This window comes from Rhinopithecus roxellana, chromosome 7 (assembly GCF_007565055.1).
Source record: "Rhinopithecus roxellana isolate Shanxi Qingling chromosome 7, ASM756505v1, whole genome shotgun sequence".
NCBI lineage: Eukaryota > Metazoa > Chordata > Mammalia > Primates > Cercopithecidae > Rhinopithecus > Rhinopithecus roxellana.
Window position 1 is genome coordinate 57,066,949 of NC_044555.1, and position 17,718 is coordinate 57,084,666.

The 17,718-nt window shown below is 46.2% G+C and overlaps 1 protein-coding gene across 8 annotated transcripts in view; it reads left to right on the forward strand.

Annotated features, from left to right (window-relative positions):
* The window catches only part of NSDHL (NAD(P) dependent steroid dehydrogenase-like), a 39,388-nt gene extending 21,903 nt beyond the window's left edge, over positions 1 to 17,485 (forward strand). For all 8 annotated transcript variants that reach the window (XM_010353100.2, XM_010353099.2, XM_010353097.2 and 5 more), the window contains 5 exons: positions 6,943 to 7,089; positions 10,724 to 10,852; positions 13,934 to 14,076; positions 15,688 to 15,790; positions 16,906 to 17,485. In XM_010353100.2, the coding sequence (XP_010351402.1) occupies positions 6,943 to 7,089; positions 10,724 to 10,852; positions 13,934 to 14,076; positions 15,688 to 15,790; positions 16,906 to 17,238 (855 nt within the window). In that variant the 3' untranslated portion in view covers positions 17,239 to 17,485. The remainder of the gene's footprint in view (positions 1 to 6,942; positions 7,090 to 10,723; positions 10,853 to 13,933; positions 14,077 to 15,687; positions 15,791 to 16,905) is intronic.
* Positions 17,486 to 17,718: the final 233 nt, after the last annotated feature.

A 17,718-nucleotide genomic window follows, 5' to 3' on the forward strand; every position in this document is an offset into this window, starting at 1 on the left:
GGGCAGCGAGAGAGATGGGTGGGTGAGGGAGAAAGCGAGATTGAGATTTAATTCACGGAATTGGTTTACATGATTGTGGGGGCTGACTGGGCAAGTCTGAAATTTGTAGGGCAGACCCAAAACTCAGGCAGGAATTGACGCTGTGGTCCCACACTAGAGTTTCTTCTTACAGAAACCTCAGTTTCACTTTGAAGGTCTTTGAACTGAGTATATACTGCCTGTCCAGAGTATCAAGGGTAATCTCCTTCATTAAAGTCAGCTGGTTGTAGATGTCAACCACAGCTACAAAATACCTCTATAGAAACACCTACACTCGTGTTTAATGGAGTCACCAGGGACTAGAGCCTGGCCCAGGTGGCAAATAAATGTGGCCACCACAGTGTATTTCACATTGTAACCCCCACCCTGGTTAAATCTTGCCTTGTGCATGGCCATGGGCCTCAAGCAGACCCTTGGTACCACCGAGCACCACCATCTCCACAAACCTGCCCACGTCCATGTCTCCACTCAGCCTCCCCTGCTGTTCCCGAGGATGCCTCATCCCCACCAAAGCACCCATCCTGGTGCCAGCCGGAAGCCACCTCCTCTTCCCTACCCAGTCACTGCCTCCAGGGACCTTGAGGCAGCCGTATCCGGTAGTTGAATCTCAGACCTCCTCTGACTTGACCCTTTAGCAGCATCTGATGCTTTCTTTGCTTGCCTTCTAAGACGCCACCTCACTCATTTCTCCTGCCTCAGTGATTGTCTGCTGATCACTGTCATTTCTAAACTTTGCAGGCTCCAGGACTTACTCTCTTTTCCAAGTTTAGACAGTGTCCCAGTGACTCCATCCCATCTCATGGATTAATTACTGTCTAGAAGCTGATGGGCTCCCTGCTTGTTATCTCCAACCCCTAGCTCTCTCAGGCGTGTGTGTATGTGTTTATGTATATGTGTGTGTATATATGTGTATATATGTATGTGTATATGTGTGTGTGTTTGTGTGTGTGTGTGTGTGTGTGTGTGTGTGTGTGTATATATATCTCTAGCTGCCTGCTGGACATCCCTACTTGGATACCTCATGGACACTTCAAGCTTGCTACATCCAAAATTAAGCTCCTGGTTCCCTGATGCAAGCCTCTCCCCCACCACAGCAAAACTACTTCTGCTAAGTCTTCTCTATCTCCATAAATGGCCTACTCTGCTTTTCCAGTTCCATCAACCAAAAAGCTTAGATTCATCCCTGCCTGATTCCTTTCTCTCTCATGCCCTTCATCCCATCCATCAGGAAATCTTGTTGACTCCACTCAGCATAGATCCCCAATCCAGCAACTTCTCACCCCTTCCGTTGCTGCCACCCTGGTGCAAGCCACCATCACTCTCTCACCTAGATGTTAGAGGGACTCTTAATGGATAAATCAGATCACACCACCCTCTGTACAAAAGCCTCCAGTGGCGTCCAGTCCTGTGTCGAGCAAACAAAGGCCTCTGTAATCACCCATGAGGCCCTGCACCGCACGTCCCTACTACCTGTCCGGCCCACTTCCTCCCACACCCGCCTCATGGCTCTGCCCCAGGCACACTGGCCACCAGCCAAGTTTCTGCCTCAGGACCTTTGCACTTGGTGTCCTTTCTGTCAGGAATGCGCTTCCTGAACTACAGAACTTGCTCCCTAACTTCCTGTAAATCTCCAACCACCCTGTGCTAAGGAACAAGCCCCCACTGGTCTCCCTTACTGTGCTCTAGTTTCTGCATAACACCTGCCAGTGCGGACATCCTCTAGATTTACTTGTTTATTTACTTATTTGTCCTGATGAAAACATGATTGACCATGAGCGGATACAGAGCAGAGGAGATCTCTGAAATGTGTCCTCTCTACCATAGAATGTAAGCTTCACGAAAGCAGGAATTTTGTTTTCTGATCACTGCTTTGTCCCCTCAAAGGAGATGAGAATCCTTAGCAAGCTTTAACTTCTCTCCAAAGGCTCCCCAGCTGCCATGCTGTTGTTGCTAGTATATTATTTCCAGCTTTCCTTGCGTACACATTTCAAGGGAGACCCTCCAGCATGCCATGTTGTTCTCCAGCTACACTCAGCTGCCAGCATGGAGAAGGGGCAAGTTGCATTTAACCAGGGTTGGAGCTTGCTAGACAAATTTAATAAAGGGAGAGGGGAACGAGGCAAAGGTGGTACAGGTGGAGCATGAAATCTAAGCTAAGTCCAAGGTGGATGTGATGTGGGTGAAAGACATGGGAGGAAAGTACTTATTTTATTTTATTTTATTTTATTTTTATTTTTTTAGACGGAGTCTTGCTCTGTTACCCAGACTGTGGCACAATTTAAACTCACTGTAACCTCCGCCTCCCAGGTTCAAGCGATTCTCCTGCCTCAGCCTCCTTAATAGCTGAGATTACAGGTGCCCAACACCACGCCCAGCTAATTTTTGTATTTTTAGTAAAGACAGGGTTTCTCCATGTTGGCCAGGCTGGTCTTGAACTCCTGATATCAGGTGATCCACCCACCTTGGCCTCCCAAAGTGCTGGGATTACAGGCATGAGCCACTGCACCCGGCCGGGAAGGACTTTTAAAATGTACTTTCACCTGGGTGTGGTGGTATGCACTTGTAGTCCCCCAGCTATTTGGAAGGCCAAGGTGGGAGGATCACTTGAGGCCAGGAGTTCAAGACTAGCCTGGACAACATAACAAGACCCCCCATTTCTTTTTTTTAAAAAAATGTGTTTTTATAGTCAGTGGAGAGAGACAGATATACATACATATAGATGAAGTTTATGTATATATAGTTATATAGTTTTATATGCACAGTATGTATTACATAACACTTTTGGGTTTTTTTTGAGATGGAGTCTCGCTCTGTCGCCCAGGCTAGAGTGCAGTGGCTCAATCTTGGCTCACTGCAAACTCTGCCTCCTGGGTTCAAGAAATTCTGCCTCAGCCTCCCGAGTAGCTGGGATTACAGGCCCCCGCCACCACCCACGGCTAATTTTTATATTCTTAGTAGAGACAGGGTTTCACCATGTTGGCCAGGCTGGTCTTGAACTTCTCATATCAGGTGATCTGCCCGCCTTGGCCTCCCAAAGTGCTGGGATTACAGGCGTGAGCCACTGTTGCCACCACGCCCGGCTCGTAACACTTTTTAAAGTCACCCTGGTCTTGTGCATCTTCTGTTGCTGACAGGAAGTCTACTCTCAAGCTGGTCGTTGTTCCTTTGTAGGTTGTCTGGCTTTCCCTCTCATGGCTTTTAGGATTTTATTTTTTATCATTTATAGTCTATAGAGAATATATCAGTGCTTGAGTTTTAGTTTTGAGTTTAAATCTTACTCAACACCTGGTAGGCCTTTGCCATCTGAAGATGAATGTCTTTCCTCATTTCTAGAAAATTCTTCAAAGATTAACTCTACGCCTCTTCTCTCTTTTCTCTCTTTCTGGAAGCCGTGCTGGACATATGGTAGTCTTTCATTGTATTATCTGTCTCTTATCCTCTCTTTCTTGCATTCCTTCTCTTTCTCTTTTTGTATTATTTCATAGGACATTTCCTCCTCTCCTCATCTGCTCATGGCCAATCATGTTTTACCTGTATTCCCCCTCAGATTATGTTGAAGTCAATCCTAGACATCGTATCATTTTATCTGTAAATATTTCAGTATTTGTCCCTAAAAGATAAGGATTATTTTTTAAAACATTGACAGTAGTTCCTTAGTATCAAGCCAGTGTTCAGATATCCCTGAATGTCTTATAAATGTTTTTATATTATTGTTTTTCCAAATAACGAACCAAGCAAGGTCAATACTTTGGATTTGATTGAAATATATAGCTCTCTTTTAATTTACAATTCCCTTCATCTTTTTAAACTTCAGTCTATTTATTGAATAACTGATATTTAGTAGAAACCATGTTTATGGTGCTGTAGTATTTCCCACAGTCTGGGTTTTGCTGATTACATCCCCATTGCATTTAACATGCCCTTCTATCCTCCAGTATTTTCTGTATACTGGTAGATCTGGGATGGCGCTGTCCATTAAGGCAGCCATTAGCCACATGCAACTATTGGGCACTTAAAATGTGGCGAGTCAGAATTGAGAGGCACTGTAAGTGTAAAGTCCTCACCAGATTTCAAAACCCACGTACAGAAAAAAGGAATGTAACTATCTCATTAAAGTTAATTTCACCTTTTTCTTTTTACTTACTAAAACTTTCAGTCACTGTGACTTTTATTATGTTTCTACTGGGCTAAAGATTTGATCGGGCTCTGGTTCAGTTTTTCCCTCAGGAGTATTATTACTTCTGATACTCCAATAGTAATAAGCATGCCTGGTGCTCAGATTTGGGTTCTGTACACCATTTCCCATAGAAGGAACTCGAGCTTCTTAGGGAGATTGCTCATTCTGGGACCCTAGGGCAAGGGCAGCACAAAATGAGTCTGGGACATGTGCTTAGCACAGAATGAATGAGGACATGTCAAGAAGATACAAGTGCCAACTTGAAGGGCTTCCACTGGCCAAATTTGGGACATTTTGAGCATTTTGAGCCTCGTAAAACATAACAGTAGTGGATGACAATGCATTTTGATTTCAAAAAGAATCCATGGGCCAGGTGCAGGGCTCACGCCTGCAATCCCAGCACTTTGGGAGGCCGAGGCGGGCAGATCACCTGAGGTCAGAAGTTCGAGACCAGTCTGGCCAACACGGTGAAACCCCATCTCTACTAGAATACAAAAAAATTAGCCGGGCGTGGTGGCGTACGCCCATGATCCCACCTACTTGTGAGACTGAGGCAGGAGAATTGCTTGAGCCTGGGAGGCGGAGGTTGCAGTGAGCCGAGGTCGTGCCAGTGCACTCCAGTCTTGCCAACAGAGCAAGACAATGTCTCAAAAAAATGAAATAAAAAAGAATCCATGGGTCCATAGAAATACTGAAAAGAACAATTGGGATCAGGGAGAAGGGGAAGCTCTACAGAGGAGTGCCAACTAATAACTATAAAGGCCATGAATTAAAAGGCTGGACGGCTAGACTTAGAATGTCGCCATTTTTTTTTTTTTTTTTTTTTTTTGAGACAGAGTCTCACTCTGTGGCCCGGGCTGGAGTGCAGTGGCCGGATCTCAGCTCACTTCAAGCTCCGCCTCCCGGGTTTATGCCATTCTCCTGCCTCAGCCTCCCGAGTAGCTGGGACTACAGGCGCCCGCCACCTCGCCCGGCTAGTTTTTTTGTTTTTTGTTTTTTTTGTATTTTTTTTAGTAGAGACAGGGTTTCACTGTGTTAGCCAGGATGGTCTCGATCTCCTGACCTCGTGATCCACCCATCTCGGCCTCCCAAAGTGCTGGGATTACAGGCTTGAGCCACCGCGCCCAGCCAGAATGTCACCATTTTATACTCAGTATATTGATTATTGTTCCAGGCAGGGACTATCAATAAATAATGAGGTTAATTGGTAGAATTAACATGCTGCAGATTACTTATCAGTTGCAAGGGAAAAGGTACCTTTTCAATGGCTGGAATCTGTCAGCCATCATCATCACCACGTGCTCCAACTTAATATCAGCAAGAGTGGGACAAACTTCCACCTCCTGAGGTAATTGCCTGAGAAGGGCACACTGCCTCTGATGTGGTGTTCTTACCGAAACTATGAAACCTGAATCTAATTGTGAGGAAACAGACTAATCCAAACTGAAGGACAGTCTATAAAATAACCAACCCGAACCCTTGAAAAATGGCAGCATTAAAATAAGACAGAAAAGATGGGAATTTGTTTCAGATTAAAAGAGATGGAAGAGACATGAGGACTAAATACTACATGTCATGCACAATTGGATCCTGGATCCCAAAAGGCTATAAAAGACACTATTGGGACAATTGGGGGAATTTGAATATAGACTAATTATTGGATAAGAATATCATATCTGTTAAGTTTCTTGAGTGTGATCATTGTTTTATGGTTATTTAGGAGAATGCTTTTGTTCTTAGGAGATACCTGGTGAAGCGTTTAGAGGCAGCAGGATGCCTGCAACTTACTTGACTCGTTTCAAGAAAAATATATGATTGTGTGTATGTAGAGAGAGGGAATTGTGGCAAAATATTAATTGGCACATGTCATAATTGTCTTTTGGTGACAAGCATGAATCATACTTAGATCCTATTACTTAATTAAGGTTTGACAAAATGGTGACATGCTATTAGTCTTCATTTAGTAGCTCTAATCTTTATACCTTATGCAGAATAAATATTTGGTTCTTTCCCTTTATTTACCAGTTTCAGAAAGAATTTTTATTCTTTCTTGTGGTCAAGCTGTCCATTTTTTGCCCAGTGGGAACCTCTTCAGGTTGGCACTTGAGTGCTTTTAACATGACCCCAGTAGTATTAACTAGCTAGCATCCTCCACTTTCTGGTACAAGGTGTGCCTGGTTCATCTTCTGTATTTCCTGTCCCAGATCTGCAATCAGCCATTTCTCTCAGGAGCTCTTGTTCCTTTTAGCAGTAAATCAAACAGACCTGTTTTAAAAATCCCTTTCAGGTTGCCGTATTGTATCTAGTTTCACAGGAAGGAATATGCCTGTTTATTGGCTATTTACTATCTTTAATGGTGTGGAACCTTTTCATATGATTCATAGTTTCTATCTGAGTTCACCTTCCTGGGGAGTTTTACCCCCTAGGTGCCTGCCCTGAACCACCCAAAAGGATGTTGCCTCTGTGTGGATCCCACAGGCTTCTCATGCCCCAAACCCCTTTTGATTGGGGACTACTTAGTAGGGAGAAGGTGATTAAAGGGACAACTTGGTTTCCATCCCATGTACTTCAGTACCATTGATTTTTTTATGAGAATGTATTTCCATATTGATTATAGAATTATGAGACAAGGAACCTACAAGCCACAGGTTGGAGAGTGAAAACGTGGGAATGCCTTTGACCTGTCCAAGCAGGAATGATTATTTTGTCTTTGTTTGCTTTTCCAGGATCTGTACCCAGCTCTGAAAGGTGTAAACACAGTTTTCCTCTGTGCATCACCCCCATCATCCAGTAACAACAAGGAACTCTTTTATAGAGTGAATTACTTTGGCACCAAGAATGTCATTGAAACTTGCAAAGAGGCTGGGGTTCAGGTAAGGGGAAAACTGGAGTGAGTGCTGTCAGGAGCGTGTGGTAGCCCTTTCTAAGGGTGTAAGGTCGTAGTTCTTGCAGTCTCCCTGGGCCTAGGCCGGGTTGCTTCTTCAAGTGTTGGGAAGATCTTAGAAATTACCTTGGAGTCACTGGGGATCGTGAAAGTCTGCTTGCCAAGGCTGATTTGAGATGTAATATTCTAACTGCACACAAATAGAACGTCTGAGGACCTCAAGGCAATATTAGCCTTCAGTTAAAGAGCTGCAGAACTTAGACATTGCTTATATTTTTATTGTGATAAAATATATATCACATACAATTTACCATCCTAACCATTTTTAAGTGCAGAGTTCAGTGGCATTAAGCATACTCACAATGTTGTACAGCCATTACCACCATCCATCTCTAAACCTTTTTCTTCTTCCCTAATAAATCTCTATACCCATTAAACAGCAACTCCCCAATCTCCCTTCCCCACCCAGCCCCTGGCAACCACCCTTCTACTTTCTGTCTCTGTGGGTTTGACAACTATTAGGGACCTCACAGAAGTGGACTCATATAGTATTTGTCCTTTTGTGTCTGGCTTATTTCACCGAGCATGATGTCCTCAGGGGTCATCCATGTTGTAGCATGTGTCGGAATGTCCTTCCTTTTTAAGGCAGAACAATATTTCATTGTATGGATGGATCACATTTTGTTTATTCATTCAGCCATCAATGGCCATCTGTGTTGTCTTCACCTTTTGGCAATTGTAAACATTAGTGCTGTGATCACAAGTGTACAAATATCTGTTCAAGTCCCTGTTTTCAATTCTTTTGAGCATACACCCAGAAGTAGGGTTGCTAGACCATATACTAGTTCTATGTTTAACCTTTTGGGGAACCACCACATTGTTTCCCAGACCTCGTTTATATTTTAAAAGAAAAGCAAACTGTGTTTACCCTTAGCCAATAGAAACGTGTTATAACTCAGGCCTGAGGGGATACAAATTTCTACCCATTGAAGCTTGCTGCATTGTTACCAATCCTGGTTCTTAGAATTGTCTTTATAGGACTCCAGCCACTGGCTAAAACAGTTCCCTGTCAGCTCAGCATCCTGACCCTCACAGGGACGCATGCCACAGGTACTGCATAAATTAAGAGAAAAGATTGAAGCAAGCCAGGGGGTTCCTCTCCCAGCAACCTCTCCTGGCACTGTTGGCTGGTCCCCAGCGTCCCCAGCATCCTCAACCAGTCCAGCAGTGTTGGAGCTCTTCTGGGCTTGGACCCTGGAAAAGATCAGTTATAACTGACCCCTAGCAGTTGACAAGATGCTTTGCCCTGCTGCAGTTATCACCTAATTAGCTCCTCCGTAGGTAACCAGGGGCTAAACGATGTCTCTTTGCTAGTAAATGGGAGAGGTGGGGTCAAAGCGGATTCTCCAAGTCCCAGACTCTGCACTGTCATGCTGATGTAACTGGAGCCCTGGGAAGGGCCCTGCTGCTCTTTGTTAAATGGAAGGTTCCTGGCATACAAAAAAGATTTGCGCCCCAGGTGTGGCAGCTCACACATGTAATCTCAGCACTTTGGGACGCCAAGGCAGGAAGATCACTTGAGTGCAGGAGTTCAAGACCAGCCTGAGCAACATAGCAATACCCCACCTCTACAAAAAAAGCCAGGTGTGGTGGTATGCACCTGTAGCCTCAACTGTTTCGGGACGCTGAGGCAGGAGGATCACTTGAGCCCAGGATTTTCAGGCTGCAGTGAGCTATGATCCCAACACTACACCCCAGCCTAGGCAACAGAGCAAGACCTTGTCTCTTAAAAATAAATAAATAAAATAAACAGGATTTGAGAAGAAAACAGCACCTCTCCACTCACCACAGTATTTAAGTAACAACATTACTGGCGTGTGTAATGTGTGCCCATCCTCGATGCCATTGCTCTCCTCTTTTAGCTATGGGTAGCAATTCTGACTTCGGGTTTATTTCCATTTGCTCCATGTGTAACCAATATAAGGTATTGGATTGCATGTTATAAGATTTTATAAAATGATATCTTATTGAACAGATCCTCCTGCAACTTGCTTTTTTCCCCAATGTTATGTTTTTCTTTATTCATCTTGGCATATGTAACTGGTTCATTTACTGAAGGGGCAGAGTAGCTTAGTATGTAAGAGTGCAGAAAGCGATTGCTGTGTTGTACTGAAGGAACAGGAACATTTTCCAACACTGAGATCAAAACATTATTTAATGTACTTTTTTCTCAAAGGTTTTAAGTGTTGCTTTCCACATTTAAGTCTTTAATCCACCAGGAATTTATGTTTGCATATGGTGTGAGATAGAGATCTAACTTTTTTCCATGTGTATAACCAGTTCAGTGCCATTTATTGCATAATCCGTCCTTCTGCATTGCTGCACACCATCTGCAGCATGTCTTAGGTGTATGTGTCTTGCATGGGCCTGTTCCCAGGCTCTCCCCTCTGCCCCATTGACCTCCCTGTCTGCCCATGCAGAGAGGCTCTGCCTTTTTAGGATAAGTCTCAGTGAATGGTAGATAAATCACCCCCCAACCAATTTCTTCAAACTTTACTCGGCTATTCTGAGCCCTTTGTTCTTCTACATATATTTGGCTTAACCAGTTCCTTGCTAAAGCCAGCTGAGACTGCTATTGTAATTGCATTGAGTGTTGCTGTCCATAAATATGGGATATTTTTCTGTTTATCTCGCTCTTTAACGTCTTCAATAGAGTTTTATACTTTACTTCGTAAAGATTTTGCATATCTCGTTAAATTTATTTGTACTTCATTTTTTGTTATTTAATAACTTTATATTACATTTCCAATTACTGCTAATATATAAGACTAGTTAATTTTTGTATATTGATTTCTAATTCAGCAACTTTGCCGAACTCTAATATTTTCTACATATTTGCCTGTTTTCTGTGTAGATTTTTCTCTCATCTGCAAGTGATGGAAGTTCAGTTTCTTTTCAAATCATTATAAATTCTTGTTTATCTTACTCTACCACTCTGGCTAGAGCTTCCCATACAATGTTGAATAAGAGTGGGAACGATATGATTCATGCTAATGGTGTCCGGTGTTGGATGAACTACTCTTAACCAGCAGGCTGGATGCTGGGGACCCTCATAAGAGAGCATCTTCCTTTAGAATAGCATTTCTTAAGAGGTCGTGTGGTGTGTGTATTCCTATGTGTGTTCACATGGCCAGGTCACTATCAGAATAGCCAGTGATCTTTTTCAAAGAGACATCTTCCTAGAAGTTTGCGGGCTGCCCTTCACTTACAGAGAATCACTGTCATAGTGAGGTACCGTGAATGAAAGTCTGTTCTATTTCTCAGGTGTGATGGGATAGAAAAAAAATGTGTTATCCCTTGTTTTGGAACCAAGATCTCTTGATGCTTGGTTAGAATGTAATACCAAAGTGTGTCTGGAATCCACATAGCTGCAGAAGATGGTGATCTTTGGATTATTTTAAGAAGGCCTGAAAAGCAAAGGCATTGCAGCAAATAATTTCTGCAGTGCCTCGAATGCGAGGGCAGTGAAGGGATGCCCCTTGATTCTCTTTCATACAGGATCATCGCACTGTTTGAATCATGATAATTTGTGACTTTTATTTTTTCTTACCTTCCTCTGTCAGAAACTCATTTTAACCAGCAGTGCCAGCGTCAGCTTTGAGGGCGTTGATATCAAGAATGGAACTGAAGACCTTCCCTATGCCATGAAGCCCATTGACTACTACACAGAGACTAAGATCTTACAGGAGAAGGTATGTACCTTGGAACTGGTTGAGTGAGCAGACTGAAGGGTTTAGAATCCTAAGAAAAATGTTTATGAACTTATGAAGTTCATATTCTGAGGCCTACGCACCTGACTTGAGATGTAAAATTTGTGGGTGAAATTAAATTTAAAAATACTGTGAGAGGCCGGGCATGGTGGCTCAAGCCTATAATCCCAGCACTTTGAGAGGCTGAGGTGGGCGGATCACCTGAGGTCAGGAGTTCGAGACCAGCCTGGCCAACATGGCAAAACCCCATCTCTACTAAAAATACAAAAATTAGCCCAGCATGGTGGCAGGCGCCTGTAATCCCAGCCACGTGAGAGGCTGAGGTATGAGAATCGCTTGAACCTGGGAGGCAGAGGTTGCAGTGAGCCGAAATTGTGCCATTGCACTCCAGCCTGCGGGATAGAGAGACAGACTCTGTCTCCAAAAAAAAAAAAAAAAAAATACTATGAGAACAGAAAACCCTGTGTTCTGCGTGTTTTCTAGGAGTATTTTCCTTGTTTAAAGGTCACAGTTATCCCATCATCACCAGATTACAGATGAGGACTGTGGTGCACAGAGAGACTCAGAACCTTTCTAAAGCTGTGCAGCTAGGAGGTGGCTGACTCCAGGCAGTCTGTCTCCAGAGCCTACACTCCACCCTCAATGCCATGGGAGCTTCCTCCCTTGCTATGGGAATTTACAGCAGTTGCAAGTGTGCAGACAGGAATCAGGCTGGAGGCACCTTCCTAGTGGCACTCTCGCCCCCTCCCTTACTTAGAAAAACAAACAACGGAAGGATCTTGCTTTATTTTAAGGAAAAGTACTTTTCCACTTGGCAAAACAGCTTCATCAGAGGGCACCTGATTTTAGTGTGGTTGGAGTCAGCCGCAGTCGCTACCAAGCCTTCCAGCTGCCGGGGCGATGGGGCCCCTGACAACTGCTAGCTACAGATGGGGATTGTCACCCTGAGGCCATCCTAAGCTGCAGGCCAGGAGTGCTCCTGAGCCTGGGATAGCTCACCTTAGCTGGGTAGCTGTGAGTATACCCCTCCCAGGTGTGTGTACAGTGTATCACATCCACTGAGGTTTTCTTTCAAAGCCAGTACATACTGAACTGGAGCTGAACACTGACCTGGCTACCTGAGAGCCAGCTGCCTCCCAGCTGTTTGCTGTATTTTTTTTTTTTTTTTTTTTTGAGATGGAGTCTCACTCTGTCGCCCAGGCTGGAGTGCAGTGGCATGATCTTGGCTCACTGCAACCTCTACCTCCCAGGTTCAAGCAATTCTTCTGCCTCAGCCTCCTGAGTAGCTGAGATTACAGGCATGTGCCACCACGCTCAGCTAATTTTTGTATTTTTAGTAGAGATGGGGTTTCACCATGTTGGTCAAATGGTCTCGAACTCCTGACCTCATGATCTGCCCACCTTGGCCTCTCAAGGTGCTGGGATTACAGCCATGAACCAGTGTGCCCAGCCTGTTTGCTGTTGCTTCAGCTCAGAAAGTCCTGGCAGAACTGGTCCACAGGGAGACACAAGGGCCACCCAGACCAGGGGTGGAGGCTTGACCTTTGGCAAGCCACAGTCCTGGCTTCAGACTATGCTATCTCGCTCCTTGGAGCACCCATGTGCTCGAACTTGGCCCGAAGAGTACTAAAGCCTCCATGCGCCTTGCAGACAGTTCAGTCACCATGGAGGCCCTGTGCATTCTCAACCCAACATGCCGGATACTGACTGCCACCAGAGCTGAGCCCACCGAGGCTCAAGAGCTTCAAATGATGGCCTTGGCCCAGACCATCAGTGTCTCGCTTATATCAACTTTTGGGTTCTCAACTGGAAATAAGCAAAGCCTTCAGATGACTCTAGCAGTAACTCACCTGGAGCCTCCTTTCAGCCAAGGTTGACACCCACTGTTGGCTTTATAGCCTTCCTGCTGATCATAAACCAAATGTGATGGGGAGCTAGGACTCCTTCACCTCTCTTCCCTTTAGTAGTAGAGATGAGCTTTGGTGGAGGCCATTTGAGGGCTTATTTAGTCATTTCCTCCATCGCTGTGGAGACCAGAGGCCCCGGCGGGAAGAGGAGGGCCAGCTCTGGGAGTCTGTTGAAAGGAGGCAGCTTTTCCATTGTTGAGTAGCTTAAGATCACTGGAGCCAAAACATAGACCAGCACTTTGCTATCATAGAGTAGAAATTCAAGGTGACATGACAGCAGGAACCGTACTTACCAAGCATACAGACACGCACTGAAACAACTGACGTGGGCCATCTTGTGTAATTCGCATGCAGCCCCATCAAGGTAGGTACCTTTATGATCACCAGTTTTACCCGCAATAAAACAAATCCTTTGGGAAGTTTTGTTACTTTTGAGGCAAAACCCATTTCTCTGTACTTTAGGCTCTTGAGTTCTAGTTTGTCCATGAGGTCACACAGAAGACACCCTTTCCTCACAGTGGCAACAGGGGCACTGGCTCTGGACCAGGCACTGCTCTGAGGACTTTACATGTCTCGGCCTCCTTTGCCCCCCAGCTGCTGGCCTGTTTCTCTCCGGGCATGGTCTTCAGACCCTTCACCTTCTCTGACCTTCTTCTGGGCCCACTTGGGTTTCTCAGAGCCCTACCCTCGGAGGTGGTACTCAGAATTGCCCGGAACAGACCTGGCCTGGTGGAAACGTGGGCGGCACGTGCAGTTCAAGGCACTGGAGGCTCATGGCTAACTTGTTCACCAGAACCTTCAGATCTTTTCCACAAACTGCTGCCGAGGCATGTCTTCTGGCAGTGTTGGTGCATTTTAGCCTTTGAACCCAAACCGGGGCCTTCTGATTTGATCTTACCGGTTTTTGCCCGGCTGTCTGTCCTGCATTTTCAGATTTTGGTGTGAGGGTGGGTAGGGTGGAGAAGTAGCCCAGAATTATACCAGCCACTGATGTAGGTTGTCGGCTCAAGGCAGACCACTGCTCAGTGGCCACATGCCAGCAGAGTGTGTCATCTGTCTGTCCCCCATGAGTGGTGCTTCTCACCCAGTGAGGTACTCTCTTGGCTTGGGCCTAGGAATTTGCAATGAATGTGGTCCTTCTCCCACTCTCCTCTAGGCAGTCCTGGGTGCCAACGATCCTGAGAAGAATTTCTTAACCATAGCCATCCGCCCTCATGGCATTTTCGGCCCAAGGGACTCACAGTTGGTACCCACCCTAATTGAGACAGCCAGAAACGGCAAGATGAAGTTCGTGATTGGGTGAGTCAGCCCACAGCGGCTCTTCCCTAGTCCTTCCTGGTCCGTGCTCACGTTCAGAGAGCACTTGGCAGGAGCCAAGTGGCATTGTAGCTCTTTTCTTATGTGACTGTCTTGGTCCATGCAGGCTGCTGTAACAAAATACCTAATACTGGGTAACAAACAACAGACAGGTTGGAGGCCGGGAAGTCCAAGATCAAGGTGTTCCCAGATTGGGTATCCAGTGAGGCCCTGTTCCTCATGAGTGGCACCTTTTCACCATGTCATCACATGGTGGGAGGGGCAAACAGGCTCCCTTGGGCCTCTTTTATGAGAACACTAATCCCATTCCTGAGGGCAGAGCCCCCATGACCTAATCACCCCCTAAAGGTCCCTCTTCACAGTACCATTGCATTGGAGATGAAGTTTCAACAGATGAATGAATGTTGCGGGGATACAAAGATTCAGGCCATAGCAGTGACCTTGTCTACTGTCCTCTGTGTTCATTTCTTGTAGTTGCCATAACAACTTGCCACAAAGTAAGTGCTTAAAACAACAAATGGATTCTGTCACAGTTTAGGAGGCCAGAAGTCCACAGTTAAGATGTTGGCAGGGCTAGTGCCTTCTGGAGGTTCACAGGGAGCGTCTGTTCCAGGCCTCTGCCCTAGCTTCTGCTGGCTTCTGGCCATCCTTAGAATTCTATGCTTGGAGAGGCATCACTCCTGCCTCTGCCTCCCTTTCACATGGCTGTCTTCCTTGCTTTCTGTGTCCAAATTTCCCTCTTACAAGGACATCATTCCCTGGATTTAAAGCCCACCCTACTCCAGTATGAGCTCAGCTTAACTAATTGCATCTGCTGAGCCCCTATTTCCAAATAAGGTCACATTCACAAGGTCCAAGTGGACAGAAGCTTTGAGAGGATACTGTTCAGTCCAATGTACCCTCTCAGGTAGGCTGGGAAGGTATTTGTGACCCTGTCTGGAAATTGAAGAAACTGAGGCTCAGAGAGGAAACAATGGGCTCAGGGTCAAGGGCCAGGGCTTGACTCTCCTTGCATCTTGGAAGGCAGGTGGGGGGCATTACATTTCTTCTCGGGGAAAGTGTAGGTGGAGGGGCCTCCACAGGGGACAACAGTGTGACTCTCTCCCAAGTAGGCCTTCTCTTCCTTCATTTCCTCCTTCTCTCCTCTCTTTCCTCCTTTTTCCCTCTGCCTTGCCTTCCTGTTTCTCACTTAGCCTCACTGCTACCCTGACTTGTCACCTTGAAGGATTACAAGGAGACTGGTCAGTAAATGGGAGACCAGAGCAAGGCGTTGGCCCCGTGTCTCCTGGGAAGGGGCTGAAAAGCTGCGACCCAAATCGGGACAGGAGAGACAGCACCAGTGTTGGCCATGCTGGAATGGGTGGGCAGGTCCCCCAGCTTTCAGATTCCACTAACCCTGAAGACCCAGGAGTCCCGGCCCAGTGTACATCTTTAACCAGTACAGGCATCCATGAGTGCCTGGACTGGCCTTGCCAAGTGAGGTGGCAGCCATTCTGCAGGTCACAGTCTCTCAAATGCTGAGACTTGGGAGCAGCCCTGACCTTCGTGCAGGGGCTCCCAGTACGTATTCCATCATCCCTTGTGCACCTGCAGAAACGGGAAGAACTTGGTGGACTTCACCTTTGTGGAGAACGTGGTCCATGGACACATCCTGGCTGCAGAACAACTCTCCCGAGACTTGACACTGGGCGGGAAGGTAAGGCCTGCTGCCCCCGTCTCTGCACGGGTGCCTTTCTGCGGGTTTCTTCTTGCCACTGGATTTGCTGGCAAGTTGCTCCTGTGATCCTGTGTTGTGGAGGATCTGTATTAGGACCCCCTGTGCCAAGGTCAAGCCCCTCTGATCGAGCATGTGGTGTCACTGCAGCATCACCTCACTTGGGCAGCCAAAATTGGGGAGCTGATGAGCTGGGATTGTACAGACATTCAGGACACAGTCCTCTGTGGCCCCCTGACCTGGCTGCCCACCTGTTGGCGTGGCTCCTCGTGGCAGGAGCCCATGTACATTGGGCAGGGTGCTTGCTCCTCACCCTTTCTCCCACTCATTCCTCAGGTCTCTCCCTCCCTTGCTGTTTGGTCCTCTTTTATTCTCCTGAACCTCTACCGTTTTCCCACTGATAACTTTCAAAGAAGTTGGGAGTAGGTGGGTGTGGCTTTTTTTTTTTTTTTTTTTTTTTTTTTGAGACAATCTCACTCTTATCACCCAGGTTGGAGTGCAGTGGTGCGATCTCAGCTCACTGCAACCTTCACCTCACTGATTCAAGCGATTCTCATGCCTGAGCCTCCTGAGTAGCTGGGACTACAGGCCTGTGCCACCATGCTCAGCTAATTTTTTGTACTTTTAGTGGAGATGGGGTTTCACCATGTTGGCCAGACTGGTCTCAAACTCCTGACCTCAGGTGATCTGCCCGCCTCTGTCTCCCAAAGTGCTGGGATTACAGGCGTGAGCCACCATGCCTGGCCCGGGTGTGGCTTTTGATTTAAAACAAGCCCAACTCCGTCAAGAAATGTCATATGAGCAATTCATTGCATCCAAAGATATGTAGATGAGTTTTATGATGATTAACACTTATTGAATTAACAAATGTGCCTTTCCAAGTGCAATCTATGCTTCACTTAAAATCCTGGCTCACAGATAAAACTTTCATCATCTGCCCTTTCTACGCCTTAGCAGTTGTGCAATTGAGGGCAGGCCACATGGAACGCTGCAGCAGTTAGGCAGTGAGGATGCAATCTGCATGGGCTTAATAGATGCCTCAACTTTGGGCAGGTGGGGGTGGTGTTTCTAACTTCTTGTTCTTGTTCTCCCACCAGGCATTTCACATCACCAATGATGAGCCCATCCCTTTCTGGACATTCCTGTCTCGCATCCTGACAGGCCTCAATTATGAGGCCCCCAAGTATCACATCCCGTACTGGGTGGCCTACTACCTGGCCCTCCTGCTGTCCCTGCTGGTGATGGTGGTCAGTCCTGTCATCCAACTGCAGTCCACCTTCACACCCGTGCGGGTCGCACTGGCTGGCACATTCCACTACTACAGCTGCGAGAGGGCCAAAAAGGCCATGGGCTACCGGCCACTAGTGACCATGGATGATGCTGTGGAGAGGACCGTGCAGAGCTTTCGCCACCTGCGGAGGGTCAAGTGAGGGACACTGAAGGCTGGGCTCTCTCGACACGTTCCCCAACCAGTCACTCCTTCCCCTGTGGAGTGAAGAAATAACATCCTTCGAATGAGTTTGCTCTGAGCCTGTGACTCCTCCTGCTAGGCAGAGAGTGCACCCTACTACTTCCATGACCATAAAGGCAGTAAGAACAGATATATCCTCCTTCATGGAATTGGATTTGGATTTCTTGAAGCAGGCAGCTTCATATTATACTGATTTGTTCTCTGTCTTTTTGTGTCTCTCTGTATATCCCCCTCCCTTGCCCCCTCTTCTGGGTTATACATTTCATTCCAGTGTCCTTATACATAATCAAGGAAGCTGTAGGAAGCTACAACGCATTTGTTAGTTGTGATGGAGAACCATTTCCATGCAGACCAATACTAGAGTGAAGCCTCTAGACTTTGTGCAAGATACTGCATCTTCAAAATATCCCGGAAGAAAAGCAGAAGTTGTTAACACACA